At 34.2% G+C, this 18,009-nt stretch overlaps 1 protein-coding gene across 2 annotated transcripts in view; it reads left to right on the top strand.

Annotated features, from left to right (window-relative positions):
- The window catches only part of LOC100645051 (protein slit), a 627,790-nt gene extending 611,588 nt beyond the window's left edge, over positions 1 to 16,202 (top strand). For both annotated transcript variants that reach the window (XM_003397332.4, XM_048408222.1), the window contains 11 exons: positions 376 to 447; positions 2,017 to 2,088; positions 2,172 to 2,335; positions 3,594 to 3,813; positions 5,550 to 5,859; positions 6,224 to 6,437; positions 7,267 to 7,728; positions 7,977 to 8,177; positions 8,614 to 8,763; positions 9,175 to 9,314; positions 10,254 to 16,202. In XM_003397332.4, the coding sequence (XP_003397380.1) occupies positions 376 to 447; positions 2,017 to 2,088; positions 2,172 to 2,335; positions 3,594 to 3,813; positions 5,550 to 5,859; positions 6,224 to 6,437; positions 7,267 to 7,728; positions 7,977 to 8,177; positions 8,614 to 8,763; positions 9,175 to 9,314; positions 10,254 to 10,340 (2,092 nt within the window). In that variant the 3' untranslated portion in view covers positions 10,341 to 16,202. The remainder of the gene's footprint in view (positions 1 to 375; positions 448 to 2,016; positions 2,089 to 2,171; positions 2,336 to 3,593; positions 3,814 to 5,549; positions 5,860 to 6,223; positions 6,438 to 7,266; positions 7,729 to 7,976; positions 8,178 to 8,613; positions 8,764 to 9,174; positions 9,315 to 10,253) is intronic.
- The last annotated feature ends 1,807 nt before the right edge of the window (positions 16,203 to 18,009 follow it).

Below are 18,009 nucleotides of genomic sequence, written 5' to 3'. Positions count from 1 at the left end.
TTCGAGGATGAGAAAATTCTTTGATGTCATTTCTTCATCCCTTCTATTCCTAACCATTTTATTATTAAAAATATTATATCAATCTCTAACACATTTGAAGAAGGATTTCATCTTTAATTAATTTTATTTTATTTTGGTTTGCTTACATTATAAGTATACGAGGCTATCTCTTCACTGCAGCAGACCCTTTTTATTCTAATTATAAAAACAAGAGAAAAATATGACAGACCCTCCTTCTTATGTATCTACTTAATTATCAAACAATGCTATAAAAAATAATCAATGATCTATTATCAAATTATATTACAAAAAATATTCAATGATCACTGCTAAGTAATATCAGAAAAGAATAACACGTGGCCAATACATTTTCAGAATTATCAGCTACAATAAGCTGCAGTGTGTCCAACGGAATGCCCTGGCCGGCTTGAAATCGTTGCGGATAATGTGAGTTTCGAATTGCATAATTTTTGTTCACGAACAATGCATAGATTTATACCTTCCTTTCACACGCATTGAATATTTCGAATCGCGTTTCATAAATCACGAGGAAAGAATTACACGAAATGACGCGGTAAAAGAGCGAAAATCGTGAATACAGTGGCGAGGGACCATTTTTCTCGCGGAAGTACCATTTTCTGGACGAAACACCGGAGCTTTCAGTATGCTTTCGGTTCTTTGTGAATGCGTGAATTCGCCTGTAGTTGGGGAAAAACAATTGATAATGGTACATACATTAAGTTTCGGTAATGGAATAAATAAAAGCAACGATATGGAGGGAGCGATCTGTATTAAATTAATGGGCGAAGGCGTGCCATTTTGTCGATCACAATCGTTCAATGATTTATTGTTTATTCCGCTGATTGCGGTATTAATTTCTTGATGCGGGCAATTTGGGGAACAATTGTTCTTTATCACCGTAATTATTATAATTAATTCGTTAAATCATTTGCATGTACATAAAGTCATACACAAAACAATTTATCGAGATCGATATTACGAAATTGATTCGCTTTAAGCGGTCGTAAGGGAGTGTATCATATTATATTAGTAAATAATTATTCAAGTACCGATAGAAACTCTATGGCGATGCTGTGTAGTAATATCGATTTTGCTCATTAATAATAGTTATTAATATTACATATTTGAAGAATTTTGAAGTATCAATAATATTAATTTATTTCGTGAAAAAACGTAGTTTTATCGATATAAACATTAAATGAAGATGTGTATGATGTATTTTTCTCCATCTTCTACAATTGTTATCTTCCTAATTTTTCTATTTCTCCTCTTTCTTAAAGCTTTCATTACTTTAAATCCAGCTTTCAGAAAAATTATATTATTTGTGGAATGAATTTATTTATTGAATATTTTGAAATCTTCTTCTAAAATTTATATTAGAGTTTTCGCATGAATATCATGGATATATCATATTAGTAACGAGTATGAAGCAAATTCTAATCCTGTATCATCTATAAAAATCTTAATCTTATATCAGGATTACATTAGTATCCTTTGTACTGCATCATTGTCACAGTGTCCTATTGTTACAGTGTAATATTGCGTTCTACCATAATGACTCACGAATACAAAATTAATTTTCCTATACCACGTTCTGATTAATCAAATATTTTGCATCATCTGTAGCAAATTCCCTTACGGTCTTCAAATACAATACCCCTTTATTGCATCGAAACTATAATGCAATCCATAGCATGATAAGCAGACTACGGATTTTTATGCGTCTACACAAAATAACACTTGTTATAATACTTAAGAAAATAAACAAATTCTCTAGCTAAATTTCATTTTCTCATTCATTTTTCTAACAATATGAATGAGCAGTCTAACGATAAGATAACGCGCAGAAACCGTTCCAATAGGAAGTTAATGCCACTTTATTAATTGTTCTCGAATCTACTCGTAAAATCAGCTTAATATGCATGGAACATAGACTAGAACACCATAACGTAGACTACTTCAATAATGATCGTTTAAAACCCCGATTTACACTAGGTCTCTACACGGTAACGACATATCGGTGATCCCTGAGGGCGCGTTCGAGGATCTTCAATCTATAACACACCTGTGAGTACCCTCTCTCTTGCGTTGCCCAAGCTAACGCACTGGTTTCTCTAGTGTCGATAATTCACCAACTGGTGTGTTTATAGCGCTCTGGGGTCCAACCCGCTCTACTGCGACTGCAGCATGCGATGGTTGGCCGAATGGGTGAAGAAGGATTACGTGGAGGCCGGTATCGCGAGATGCATGGAGCCACCAGCGATGAGGGACAAGCTGTTGCTTACGACACCTGCGACCGCATTCCAATGCAAAAGTATGTATTTCCTCGACAGTTATCGCGATCGTGGCGAAAGCGGCCAGCTGTTGGTGATCAGGTTTATCCAGTAATTGAATTTGATGGATTTTACGCTGACTTCGCAGGAATGTCTTTTGAATATAAATTCTAAACGTTGTTACTTTGTACACGGTGTATCCGATAAACGATTTTGAAAGTTCAACAGTTGGATAAAATCGATACAAGTCGAAATAAGATAAAAATGAAGATTACAGAAATTGTGATTGAGGCTCCGTTCGTTGATTATGGATATTTAAAAAATTATTGAAATATCATCGAGCCGCGACAAACTTTCCTACACGAAAGGATGCAAAGCAGTGTAAGAGGATGTATTGGGTTGGAAACTAAATGATCGCGAATTTTGTCATTACCACCTAATGATAATTTAGTTTCCAACCCAATATTATGGTGTATTGATCCTCAAATCCAGCAAATATTAATAGTATACTGATATTACTAAATATCTAAAACGGTATCTAAGAATACATTTTATTTATTATTGGTACAATAATAAAATAGCATTACCTAGTTATGTATTTTTACGAAAAAATTCTAAATTTCGAAACGGTTTCATTCAACGTTCTTAAAACCTTACTGCTAAAAATTGAGAAATTGAAACGGTAAACGGCGTAAATAGCAACAGTATGAGAAACGTTTTTTTAATGGAAAGAATAATGTAAATTCTATACAGAATATGATATGATGGAAAAGGTTAGAAACGTTAGAATCATTTATTCTATTTGGAACTATCTGTGTTAACTTACCGGACAAAGCTTTTTAGCTTCTTTGGGAAAATGAAAATAGTGATCATAAACACGAATTAGATCGTTGTTAAAATAGAGAAAAGTATAATCTATAAATAAATAAATTTAACCATTTCAATGCACTTTCTACCATTCACTCTTCCTCAAGATATGTAAAGATAATAAGCACAGTAAGTGCATAGTATTCGAATTATAAATAATGTAAAACAAGAATGCGTTCTTTTTCTTTCTATTAGAAAACTTCGTTTCTGACACTTGTGCTCCTCGTTTATCAATTTCAGCTCCTCAGTTTCCAAACTATTCTGATCAGCTGGCCACTATCGCTCAACGATCGACAAAATGTTCCGCACGTGCAGATGTTTTTGATTTCTCACTGACCCGTGACGCAGTCTGTTTAGTTCATGGTTTTTTGGCCCGTTGTCACAATGGGGTACTAAAATTGCTCATTAATCGTAGACCTTTCTTCCGCGCAGCCAACCAACAGCCAGCCGAAGTCCTGGCCAAGTGCGACCTGTGCTACACCTCGCCATGTCAGAACGGAGGATTTTGCGAGGCGCTCCCGGACCGGAAGTTCCGTTGCAAATGCGCGCCAGGATATCATGGGGACCGGTGTGAACATAAAATTGACGCGTGCTATGGAAATCCTTGCCGGAACGCCGGAACTTGTAAAGTATTGGAAGAAGGAAGATTCAGGTATCAAACGTCTTGACTAACCTAATGTAGAGAATTCCTTGGCAAGCTCGTTCGGGTCTGATTTCTATTTGCTCGTTCAGTGGTGCCCGTAGAAACAGTGTCTGCAAGGAATTGTAATCCAACAATGACGATTTCTATTCCCCATTTTTTAAAATGATCTTTTGTCGATTCACTAATATATGATAGGATGGAATGTATTGAAATGAATATATTTTCGACGAAAGTTGCATTTATTTTATGTAGAAAAATAATTCAGTGCTCTAAGTGCTCATCAGCACGTATCAAAACGTATATTTATTTAAAAAAATTGAAATATCCTTTTTATTTTACTATCTGAAATAATGTTTACTAATATTGTAATACAATTAATTTCTGAAAAGAATTGTTGATATTTTTCATACATAATACCTGTCAATGTTCTGTCATTGAGATTGTAGTATTAAACAGATACTTTATTATATTTATAACTATTTTTTATTCATATCAGAATTCTAAATAGTATCGTATTATTTAAAAAATTAGTTTATATAATATCTCAAGTATATATTTAAAAATTTTAATAATTATAGACATATTAAAGATCTCGAAGATATCTCAATTTGAAATAATAAAATAAATTGAAAAAATAAAAGCACAGAATTGTTCATACGTCTAATATTTCATATAATTTTTGATATTGAGATTTCCAGTTGGACTAGAATTCTACTGCAAACACAAAATCACGAGATCGAACGTGTGCATTTGCTGTAGCTCTGCCGATTTCTTTTGAATCTTCTACTGATACGGAAGGCAGTAGTGTTGGTCAAAAATTGAGTAGACGTGCACGAAACGTACCGATGTATTTGGCAAAACAGTAGCTTTAAGCATCTACTGTGTAGAGTATTGTATTGATCATGTCAAAAGTTGAAATTGGTATCGTTAAATAGAAGCCTATAATTTGGCAAAAGTATATTTCACTGTCTAGTAGTTTAAGTCAATGATTTATGAATCCATCTGCCGGATTCAATATTTCCTTTTTCCTTTTTTACATTTTTTTTCTTTTTTTTTGAATTTATGAACATGCGATGGAAGACTTAATATTGCTCCGGCGATGTATTTTCTGAAAAAAATACACAGGCAAGTGTATTTGCATTGTAAAAGCGTTGTTTAACGTATAAGTAGAGTATGAAATGTAGTTTCAGTAGCAGTAAATTGCACGTACAAAACGCGTACACTGTTGTATGAATAAATAAAACGGGACCTCTGCACGTGAGCCCCGAAGAGTAGAAGGTATACGTAACAATCTATCGACGAAGTGATTATGATTCAGTGGTTCTTTCTTCGAAAGCAATCATCGAGCTCGAGCCTTGTTTTTGCTGAAAAATATCATGGTAAAATATCTTAAAGAAAAATTACTATCAGAAATTATTAATCACCGAGAATTACCATCGAAGCAATTGTGCCAATCGCAATTTTTATTAAGTTAATATATTAGGACAAATTGCTAACAAAGTGCTAGTAAAATTTTACTAAATTTATTTAATTTTATTGATACGCTGTATTTTTAGTTCGGTAATAAACAAAGAATCCTTCAAAATTAAAAAATTGTAAATTAACCGAACTCCAAAAGATCGATCAAATGTTAAGAAAATTATTCGTTGATAAATTAGTTACGTGTACCAAGGTCGATTGGCGGATATACCGCGATCGAAGGTCATGGTCAATGTCTCGATTGACGATCAGTCGGTGTGTGACAGTTGCGACTGCGCCCCCGGGTACAAGGGACTTCGATGCGAGAACAACGTCGACGACTGCGAGAACAACAAGTGCGCGAATAACGCAACCTGCGTCGACCTCGTACAGGCCTACAGATGCGACTGCACCCCAGGATTCATGGGCGAGTATTGCGAGGAGAAGATACCCTTTTGCACAAAAGGGCACGACCCCTGCGAGAACGGGGGTCGCTGCGTCGACCACGGGACCCACTATAGCTGCGAATGCCCAATCGGGTTCACCGGCCTCAATTGTTCCACCAACCTGGATGACTGCGTTGATCATATGTGCCAGGTACCTATTTTCTATCCTTTTTTTCTTACTCATTCGATTTTTGCACCATTTTCCACCCATACGTGACTTTTTCTATGACCGAAACACTTCTTCTTAATTCTAATCTTTGAAATCTAGATGATGGTTTCTATTTTTTCTAATTTTAAAGATATCATTGTTAATATTAGAATTATTAACGCTAGAATAAATGAAAAATTTAACTTAATTTAGTGTTAACTAAATTCGAAAAAATGAACTTGCATTATTATTTTTAAATTACAAATTGTACTTGGGACGAAAGATGTAGAAATTTGTTATTTTGAACTACACGAACCGTAATAAAATACATTGTGTTTTATACGACAAATATTCTTGTATTTTTCAGAACGGTGCTACTTGCATCGACGGCATAAACAATTACGAATGTAAGTGCGCGGCGGAATATACAGGCAGATATTGCGAGGCAGCACCCTCGACAGCCATGCTCTATCCACAAACTAGTCCATGTGCGCACCATGACTGTCAGCACGGTGCATGCTTCCAACCTGCTCCCGCTTCCGCCGCGGACTATCTTTGCCAGTGCCACCCCGGCTACACCGGTAAGTGACTTCTTTCATAATTTTAGACTAAATAAAGACCACTATATTTCCATTTTACGTTCTACCATCAAATGTAAAGATAAATTTCTTCATCCTCTAAAATTCCGCCAGAATGCAATCATATTATATTAGTGATAAAATAAACTAGACGTAAAATCCGAAATATAAATATATTAAATTTAACTAAATGATCGATGTATTCAAATAGAAAATGATATGGCTAAATAAAAATTTTCAAACAATAGAGCGCAATATTAAATATAGCATTTACGGGAAAAATCCAATAACGCGTCGTTATAAAAACACCATCGATACTCACCGAAAACCGTATGATTAGATAAATATTTTTCAAAGAACGAAGTGAAATATTAAAATAACATGCGAAGAAAGAGTTCCACGCGAAATACCATCGATTTTTGTGAAAAACCGTATGACTAAATAATATAATAAAAATTCTCCAAATAGTAGAATATAACATCACAATAATAGCATCGAAATATAAATAATGGAATGCAATGTTAAAATATTGTTCATAAAAAAGATTCGGTAATAGCATACAAAAATATCATCGACCTTTTACACAAAAGTACCATTTAAACTAATAAAAAAGTCTCATACGTTTAAATAAAAGTTTTTTAAACAGCAGACTGCGATATTGATACAATACTGATACGATTATACCATACAAATGTCCACTACTGTTTGAAACAGTGGATTGCGATATTAAAATCCATCTGTTATATACCACACATTGACGCATTATGCAATATGGAAAATAATCGATTCGTCAAACAATTTGATTAAAAGTTATGTAAAATCCGAATTACAGGAAAACGATGCGAGTACCTGACGAGTTTGAGCTTCGTGGACAACAGCTCGCTGGTCGAGCTGGAGCCGCTACGCATGAGGCCCGAAGCGAACGTGACCATCGTCTTCACGACCACGCAGGAAAACGGGGTTCTCCTCTACGACGGCCAAAACGGTGATCACATCGCCGTCGAATTATTTAATGGCCGTGTCAGAGTCTCATACGACGTGGGTAACTACCCAACCTCGACGATGTACAGCTACGAAATGATCGCCGATGGTAAACCTCACGTGGCTGAGCTTCTTGCGATCAAGAAGAACTTCACGATGAGGGTCGACCGTGGCCCTGCTAGAAGCATTATTAACGAGGGTCCGAAAGAGTACCTGAAACTCATCACGCCTATGTATGTCGGCGGCGTCGCTCCGGAAGTCGCCAACATCGCGTTTACAGAGTTTCATCTGAGGAACATCACTAGCTTCCAAGGTAAGCCTCGAATTGAAAACTGATTGGTGATCGAGTGAAATATATGAATGCGTATTTACAGTGATTTTGCTTGACACGTTGTACAGAATTTTTTGTTTGCGATATTTATATATATATTTTTTTATTAGGATATTTGTCTTATATTTAAAATTTAAATTAAATATATTAACTTAAATTTAAAATATCAAGCTATTAGAATCGAGCAAGAAAATTTTCGTCCCAACAATTCTCTTTCTTCTGATTATCAGGCTGCATCACCGAGATGTGGATCAATCACAAATTGGTAGATTTTAGCAACGCGGCGAAGATGCACCGCGTAACTCCCGGATGCATGTCGAACGAGGAAGAAGCTGACGAGGCGCGAGACGTCATGGAAGCGGAAGGAATTATGGGCGGCAGCAGCAACGAGGAATCGATGCCACAAGAGAATATGGCTCACGAACACTCCGGTATAGTTCAACGACTTTAAGCCTTATTGATCAATTTAATATTCTATAGCATATACAAATATTTTATATTCTGTTACATTAAATATTTAATATTAATATCATAATACACGTAAAATTAATCTTACACAAGCAAACGTGTATTTTCATAGTCTACAGGTAAATTGGATCGTCTACATCTATGTCTCATTGTTTTACTGTTCCAAGGTTTGAAAAATTTTTTCTTCTAACTCAAGCTAAAATTCTTTTTAAGGAAATTGAAAGATAAAATTTCACTTAAATTGTCGAAGGACCAATTTGCCTACGGAAAGTTCATATTAATATTACTGATATTAAGTTATTAATTACCATTAGATGTGATATAAATCTAATAGTAAGCGTTATACGTGACTTTAATATTTAAAAGATAGCGGACTAATTAACACATTTCTTATTGCAGACATCGTTATGACAGGACCCGGCGCGATAATTTCCGATCCCTGTGCGACACACGAGTGCAGAAAAGGTTCGCAGTGCGTGCCATCGCCAATGGGAAACGGATATACGTGCCGGTGTCAAACTGGGTGGCAAGGACGGTATTGCGAGAAAGGTATAAAAATTTATAATATGCTCGATGGATTTCACCCATTATTAATATTTTTTATATTAATATTCATTTAAATATACGTACATTAAAATACAAATATTTACAATAAAATAAATGATGGAATATTAATATGTTTTATTGAAGATTTATATTCATAAATTACTTAGTATAAAATAAGTCATATACGTTGTACTGATTTTAAAAAATTGTTTAAAATATTCATTTTAAAAAATTTGAAAATTATTAAAATGGTTGTGCATGTGTCTCTGCAAAAATACATGACGAAATTTTTTTAAATGAAGTAATAACTACAAATTTTTGGCAAGTTTCTATTGTATACTTTGTTAAAATAAGCGTCATGAAAATGAAAGGAAAAGATTAAAAAATTTGGTAAATGGAGTGCATCTGTTGCAGCACCGACGTGTCGCAAAGAGCACACCAGAGAGTATTACAGCGAGAACGGATGTCGGAGTCGACGACCAGTGAAACTTGCCAAGTGTTGGGGTAGTTGTGGCAACTCATGCTGCCTCCCACGGAAGACGAAACGGCGTAAGGTACGATTTAATTACACGAAGTACTTGCTGCTTCAATATTTACCCTCTTATCAGTAGTATAAACCTTGCCATAGTCAGACATACACAGAATGTTAGACGAAAACGGACAGAGACAAATAATGTAAATTTTTATATACACGAACAATAGCTTGGTTTCGGCCACATTTTCAGAAAAAATTAAATGTTATTTTCATATTTATTTAAACCAATTCTTTTAAATATTATAATATTTATGCAGGTATACTTGTAAATATTTTCCTAGACATTGTTGTTGAAATATAATTGCAGGAAAAATTTATTTTATTATGTTTCTGACTATATTTAATCTTATTCTTCTGCCTATACCGTTACAAATGTACAGTAATAAAAAAAAGTTAGTATATTCCATTTAGAAACCGAATAGAGAAAATTGCGTTATTTTAAAAAGCATTGTATGAGAAAATCATAACATTGATATATTAATTGAGAAAAAGTGATTGAGAAATAAATGATATGTAATACGATTAAAATACCATTATTTGACTTTGTAGAGTGTAAACCGTATGCAATCATATCATGTTTCATCAACGTTGCAATTAGCTTCCTCAAAAGAGATACAGATGATACATGTCATTTATAAATGAAACACTGATTGTGATAATGAAATAGAATATAATGATAATAATAAAATAACTACGTAAACGATATAAACGAGTCACGGATGACACATTTATTTGTGTATCACTACGATATAATTCCTGCTGGATATGATTTTCACTTCAAAGATTCGAATAATTAAAATATTTGAGATATTTAGAATATCTGAAAAAAATATGTCTGCGAAACTTTGATTTTACTAATTATTCCATAATTATTTCCAAACTTTATCTCTGTTATTCTCAAATCTACTGCAACCTAAATTTTATTGAAAATTAACAACGAAACGTTGACTAACCGTAGGTTCGATTGATCTGCGTCGATGGTATGCGGTACACGAAGGACGTCGATCTAGTGCGCAAATGTACGTGCACCCGGAAATGTTACTAGCCAGGACCGAGGGACGTCGAGCGCCACAGGTGTTCCATAAATACGCGTCGAGACGTATCGAGACCGAGAGGAAACCCCCGAGAACCGAGACAGTGCCCCAATTCGAACTTTCTACGTTCACGAGCGATATGGCGAGAGTCGATTGCCGATTTGCGGATAAAAACCTTGCTCGACGCATCCTCGTCGAACGCGTGATGAAAGCATTGGGGCCGACGGCACTGCCAGGCCGAACAATATTTAAAACAAGTATCAAAGATAAAAAGAAAAGAAAAAGATGGACACACACTCGCAAAAAAACAGCACACAGCCGGCTCAGTGTGACATATATTCGAACGTGGAGGAAAGAATTATATTGTGCGTGCGTGCGGATCATGGACATATTCGAAGGATATTCGGGGAGAGAACAGTAACGACGCATACAGCGCTAGGTATTATATTAACCGACGTATGTTCAACAATTTTTGGAGTGGAAAGTGGAAATTTTGGTGCGAGAACACGGACCGCAGACGACACACGCGTGTTCGCGCATATTTGCAGAAACCACGCGCATGAATCGTTCGCTCAGTGTGAAATAGATCTAATGGATATGAACGGATAGTGGTGAGTTGGTGGTGGTGGATTATGTTACGATCGAATGTAAAAAAATTCACGCTTAACGTTGACCGATCTCTCAGAGATTTCTCCTCGTTCGACGCGTTTCGATCACGAGCGACGTCAAACGGGAGGCAATCCTTTTAGCTCGAAAGAAAAATACGAGAACACGGTGGACGTAACAATTTTTCGAATAATCGTTCTAGAGAATGTTGTTAACCAAATTCACGAAAACCTTCGTTGTATGTTCAGTGTGGCAAGCTTCGGTTTTTCGATGTGAACAAGAATTTAGTCTGAGAGGTCGAGATTTATCGCTGAAGAAACGTTTCCGCCAGAAACGGTGGAGATTGTGAACGCTTACGCTAGCGTTGCTGAGCTTTCTGCAACTATTTTCCGAAACCTGACCATTTGTAACTGTAACTTAAGCGCAACTCAATCGAAAAAAGAGAAACGAACGCAAGCAAGATGTTAACAAATATGTAAAAGACAGCCGCGTAAGTATTAAAGATGTATAGGAAGTTTACGTGTTTCTCTGAAAAAAAATATTCAATTTTCCCAGTTAATCGTGGAACTTGATGGATTGTTAGGTCTATTGTCCTCTGAGTAAACGTTTATATAAAACAAGTTCTCGAACAGGTAGTTATGTTTACACCGGTTAAAAACGATCGATATCTGGCAGACGATTCTCGAATAATACACACACATGCACATACACAAACACACACTGAAAGATTAATTGTAATTGGATCGACAAACATTTCCATTTCGACTCGTTTCGTTTTGTTATTGCGTATTTTAATTACCCTGTATCGTTTAAGCTATATTTACTTTTTATGAAGATTTAACCTCTCGGTATTTAGTAGTGGGATAATTTAACGCAGCGGAGTAAAGCATATATTTAAAAAGCCGTGCCGCGTGTTTCTTGCCTTTTTCGAACGTTTCGTTGCAATATTGGCAATTCTCTATGATAGAATTACTATTTGACACGATTATAACGTTGGTTTATTCGAAGAGAGAACCAACGAAAAAAAATTCATTTACAGTAAAAAATTCTTAATTACTCAACTATCGAACAACGATCAAATTTTATTAAATAAATTACTCTTAGGGGTTTTGAAGTTCTCTAGAAAAAAAGATTGAAATAGCGTTATTTTGAATGGCGATGTTGCTTCTATTTGATAATTTAATGCAATAATTTTATTTTCTAATTGTTTTCTAATAAACAATCGATATCTCTTCTAGTTAATCTTTACAAATATCTAAAAATTCTCAAATTTTCAATTCTTTTATCAAAACAACGAATATATTTTTCTATTTAGAAAAAGGCAACCTTAAATAATTAAATAGAGCTAAGGCGATTTCCTTTCACGATATAACGTTCAATAAAAGGCAAGAAATCACCAGAGGTAAACCAAGGTCTCTGAAAAAGGACCAAAAGCGACACCTAGAGCCTCGAATATTTCATTCCACGGCCTAAGGTACTGTCTTCGAGGTTCGATCGCGCGAATTGCATCTTTGGGTAGTCGCGATGAAGAGGAACAGGTCGACGAAATTCGACGACCTCGTATAGAAAGACGAATTGTAATGGTGAAGAATAAAATGAGCGTAGCTGACGCGTGTTTGGGGTCAGAGGATCGCGTAATTATTTTTATATGAGCGCATTATTTAAATAATCGAGCGTCAACGATGAGTTTTCTGATTGTTTTCATCGGGGGAGGCGTGATTCGTTCAGAAACTACTTAAGTCCCTTTTAATGTTTCGCGTACCTATTTAAAAAATCGTGTACCTACTCTGCGGATAACTGCCTTGCATCTTCCACTGCCAGTATTTAAGTCGTATATTTATATCCATCGTTACGAACGACCCAAATCGCTTGCTGGATCTATTGTCATCGATCGATTATTCTTCTCGCACTTTCAAACACCGTTGTTGTAGAACTCGATTTGTTCGATGCAAACGAACTTTCTACAGTGCACAATCGAGCCCTTTGCACTTTGAACTTTGCAGGAAGATGACCTTGTTTGATTTGAATATTTAATTCATCCTATCTTTTAACAATTTAATTCTTCCCCCACTTACTATTTCTATTAAGATCCGTCGTATTTAAGAGGAATTAGTACGTTTTCTTTTTATCATTTTAACATCAAAGAAGTTATGTTCATTTCTTACAACTTGGAATACAGAGAGCAATAGAATCTACTACAAAAACAGGATTATCCCTTCTGTATTTTTATCTTCATAAGGAAATGATTTTGTTTGATTAGAATATTTAATCAACTGAAAGTAAAGTATTTGATTCTTTTTCTTTTTATCGTTTTTATATTAAAAAAAAAAAAGAATGAGGAGGCTAGGTTCATTTTCTTCGAAGGTAATTTAAAGCACAAAGGGTAAAGGAATTTTCTATAGAGTACGATCGAGCCCTTTGTACTTTTACTTCTACGAGAAGATCAGCTTATTTGATACAAATTTTTGACCCATTGAATCTTTCAAGAATTTGATTTCTCTTTCATTTCTTATTTTTGTTAAGAAAGGCGAGAGAAAGATTTAAGTTCATCTTCTTGGAAGACAATTTAAAACACAAAGGGTTAATTCAGTCGACAAAATACTCAGCAGTACGTGCACGGTGTTCAGCATTTTCCAACCCTTTCGGTACGAGCGATACTTTTACTTTGGAGAACGAAATCGATGCCTGAACGAAGATGAGTCGAATGCCCGCTGCGATTCTCCGATCTAGACGTTGGATAATTCACCAATTTTCTTTCGATTTTTTTATATTGAACGATTTTGTAATCTTTATACGTTAAGGATTAATTAAGTTAATATATTACTTGTATTCAAAGTTACACGAGTTATTCGTGTAATTTTCTACGTTTATATAATATGAATTTTTGTAGAAAGTGTAAAATGAGCGAATATTTATGAAATAAATATTTATCGAGAAGGTTCGAATTATCGATTACAATTGAAAGTCGTACCGAAAGGGGACCAACGAGAAAAAAGAAATCAATCTTTCTTATTACATTTAGATTAGATCGTATTATAGTCATTCGTATAATTTTTAAGCACGACGAATTAATATCTTTATTTCATGTTATCGTCAGTTCTATTAGTATCTTCGATTACTTGGTATCGTTCGGTTCGTATAGAATTCTTTAAGATCGAATTATTTTACTATTTGTCCATTCGTTTCTTTCGAATGAGGGTATCGAACAAAAAAGTGGAGAAAAAAGCAAAAACAAGACGAAGCTTATATCGTAGCGATCAGGTCAAATGTGTTACTTATCGTTATTGATTTTCTTTTTCTCTTTGTATGCAGTAGAAGGAAAAAGGTAATAGGTGTACCATAGCGACATATTTTACGAGTTCATAGTATTAGTAGTATCATAAGTTGCCTATCGCGTTGCGTTTGGAAAATTATTTCTTTGAAATTGCTGAAAATTTAATTTTACAGCCACAGGTCACTGGAAATTGTTGTTGTTAACACGTTGTTCGTTAATGCAGAATTTTATACATTTTTTTAGGACGTAACTTTCTTTTTTAGTACAACTTTTCAACTTACAACACGCGTAAATTTCCATAATATATGGTTTTTAATCTCTTCCGAATTTCGATTATCAAATGGATTATATTAATTCTTTTTATATCAAAAAAATAATAATAAAACGATGGCGAACAACGTGTCGAATTGAGTACTTGTAAATGAAATTGAGAACAGGATAAATAGATACGATCGAAAGCTTTCAGAATTTTGATGACTTTGATGATTTAAATCTTCCATACCGACGTAGAAGACTGGTCGTTAACTCCATCTTCAGCGCAAAAGATGTGTGATGAATGAATAAGAGATAAAGTAGAGCAAAATTGCTTTGATGAAAAAAAATTGTATGAGCAAATTAAGTGAAAAATTGCACAAACAATGTTTTCCAAATATTTTATATAATCGTTAAATTATAAAAGTTCTCAAGTGAGAACCTTTCTCACCTTTCACTAATTAATTTTTAATTCAAAAATAATTTTTTATAAAGAGTTTCTCATTCAGAGAAGAGATATTTTAAGGGATATCTTTTACCATATACATGCCAGCAATTTTGTACTTGAAATATGAAAATTAGGAAAATAAAATCAAATTAAAGTTTATATCCCAAAATTATCAAATCAGTAAAGAAAGTTTACATTCTTCAAAATTGTTCAAATTGCAAACTAAGACGCCTTCTTAGAAAATTTGTTATCACGATGGAAAATATAAAGAGACTGTTCTATTATTTGCAAATTCTAATAAGTTACTGGGAAAAATCATAAATATATAAATTATTCCAAATATAAAACTCTATTTTATTTTTCAGTTGTAAGAACATAAAGATCGAGTTACAAAAACTCAGTAACTTCACTTCTAGTCGCGTATTTCCATATTGTTTGTAATTATCAATTAGCATCGATATGCTGAAAGCTGGTCGATTCCTTAGAGAGAAAAAGAAAGGAAGAAAAATAGGATAGCAGAGGCCAGGCTGAGACAGAACGAGTTTAAAACCAACATTGCCGGTTACACGAAGGAAGTTGCGAGGGCCGTAGTCATTAATCCCGCATTCGACCAAACACAACGTGCGAGTAATTCTCCTTGTAACGAGATTAACGTTCGCGCGGGACGTTTAACGAGAGGAAGAAAGAACGAAAAGAGAAGGGGAATCGATAGAAAGGTGTAAAGGGGGAGAATGGGAGAGAAAGATATAGGATTTTCTACGAAGCTTAACGTCTATAACTGGACAATAATTGAGATGAGGCGATCGAGGATTCGATTTAAAGAAAAAAAGTAAAAATAAAAATAAAAAACGTACGGGTGGGGAGAGAGAAAGAGAGAGCGCGAGAGAGAGAAAGATGAAGAAGTGTTCGAGACTTGTGATTGCTCGAAATTCCTAACGAGTTATATTTGTACATTTACTTTACGAGAAACCTTAATATATTTCACTCGATCGGTGGATTATAGCGCATGCGACTGAAGTATACCAGTTTTAAGAGTCTTACGCTTAAAAGTATAGCAAATGCTTTTTCGTTCTCGGACCAGCCTACGAATGTATTATTCCTCGAATAGGAAAAGAACGACGAAGGCGCGCTCGACCGCGCGTCCATGTCCGAGGCAGCTCGTTTCGTTTATTCGGGAAAAAAGAATGGAAAACATAAATAAAAAAAAAAGAAGCATTTGTTTCGTCGACTCAACTCACTACCTAAATAACTGTAAACTGCGTAATAAATATAATTATTATTGTTCCTTCTCGATATTCTTGTCTACTCGTTTTATTTCCCTTCATTCTCCTAAGTATTGAAAACCCCTGACAAAACTGTACACTTATGGTTCTAGATCTGTAACTTCGTGTAGTTTTAAAGATAATAGAAACGTTCTGTTTCTCTGTATGTAATACTTTCTTTGTTTCTTAAAAACTACTTAACTTAAAGATTAGCAATTACTCGGAAAGAAACGCCGAAGAGAAGGAAAAAACGACATGCCTAAACATAATTTATAGCTGTACGCTACATACGTAGTAGTTTAAAACGAAGATATCTATGTTTACGTAATGTAATAAATTCTCGAACTGCAGACACTACAAAATAGATAGGTATATGCAAGATTTAATAAACTTTCGATTTATTAAAAGAAATATCGTTGACTTTCTGTAATATCCGTAATCTAATTTTAAAATAAAATTCTTTATATTTAAAGACTTTCGATAATTCGATCTAATCGTACTTTAATTATTAAAGTGATCGTTCTTTCTTTCGATTCTGAGATATATTTGTTCCTTTGGTAGCATGGTTAATTGATAATAGTTTATAGTACTTTATATTTGAAGTAGAATATTTTAAACAAGCTATCGTATTATTGTAATTAGTTTGATTGAGGCAATTTGTTGAAACGAGCTAGGATCCAATTCTTTCTTATCATTATATCTTATTTCGCAGTTACGTAAATAGTAGTATGTGAGGTAATATGTCAGCCAGCTCGTGACCATGAATACATCGTTTTAATCGATTCATAAATTATGCTGTGCAAATCATTATACATTACGCATTAATCTTACATAAATATTTTAGCACCAAGTGGTTCACTGTTTAACCAATGAGATTAATTGTATTTTTGGTATGCAGTTACTATGTAAAACATACGTAAGAAATAAAGGTTGTTACGATAGTGCGAAAACTTGCGAGAGGAATATTGTGTAATTAACCACGATATGAAAAATAAATTAACGTAATAAATAATATTCTCAAGTGAACTCACAAGATATACAAAAATCACTAACAATATATTACGTGATGAATACAATTAAAAAAATTCGTGTTAGTACAGTTATATATTAGTTATCGTTACATAATTTCAAATAAAAATCATTATATAAAAAAAAACACTGTCAGCAAAAGATATAATAAAAGTGTATCATATATATTGTTAGATAAAAACTTCTTTCTTTTTTTAATTGCAAGTTTAAGGTTTCAAACTGTCCGTTTAAATAACGAAAGCTAATTCGAAGATCGTTGATTTCTTTTTATAGTCACGAACTTTAAATCGATTCTAGAAATTATATACTATTAACTCTCGGCTTAAATTCTAGTCATGAAAGGTATGTCAAATGTAGAGAATTAAAATTCAGAATTCGATATTAGCGAACTAGATCGTTGCTTTGAATTGTATTATTTATCGTCGTCAATATATATAGAAATAGAACAAAAGATCGCAAATGGACTTTTTCGCTAAGTGGAATCAACGTCAACGACTCCATTACGCAATACACGATTGCTAGAAACAACGTTATCCATGCAATTAAACTCAATCTCGTTGCATCCCGTTATCCAATTCCCGATACGCGATACCGTGAGTTTTCTCGTCGAACTTGTGTAAAATTTGAGCAAAATCGATTGTTATTTATTATTAAAAACCACTTTTAATGATGCACATGATGCATCCATAGAAAATGGAAACTATACTGAACAACTGTGGCCAGCGTGGAATAAAAGTCGTAAAACGAACCTATTGATAACGTGAAGACCAACGTAAAGGTCAGGTAAAACGTGGTAAATCCATTGGTAT

Source organism: Bombus terrestris, chromosome 8 (assembly GCF_910591885.1).
Source record: "Bombus terrestris chromosome 8, iyBomTerr1.2, whole genome shotgun sequence".
NCBI lineage: Eukaryota > Metazoa > Arthropoda > Insecta > Hymenoptera > Apidae > Bombus > Bombus terrestris.
This window is presented reverse-complemented; position numbering and strand designations above follow the sequence as displayed.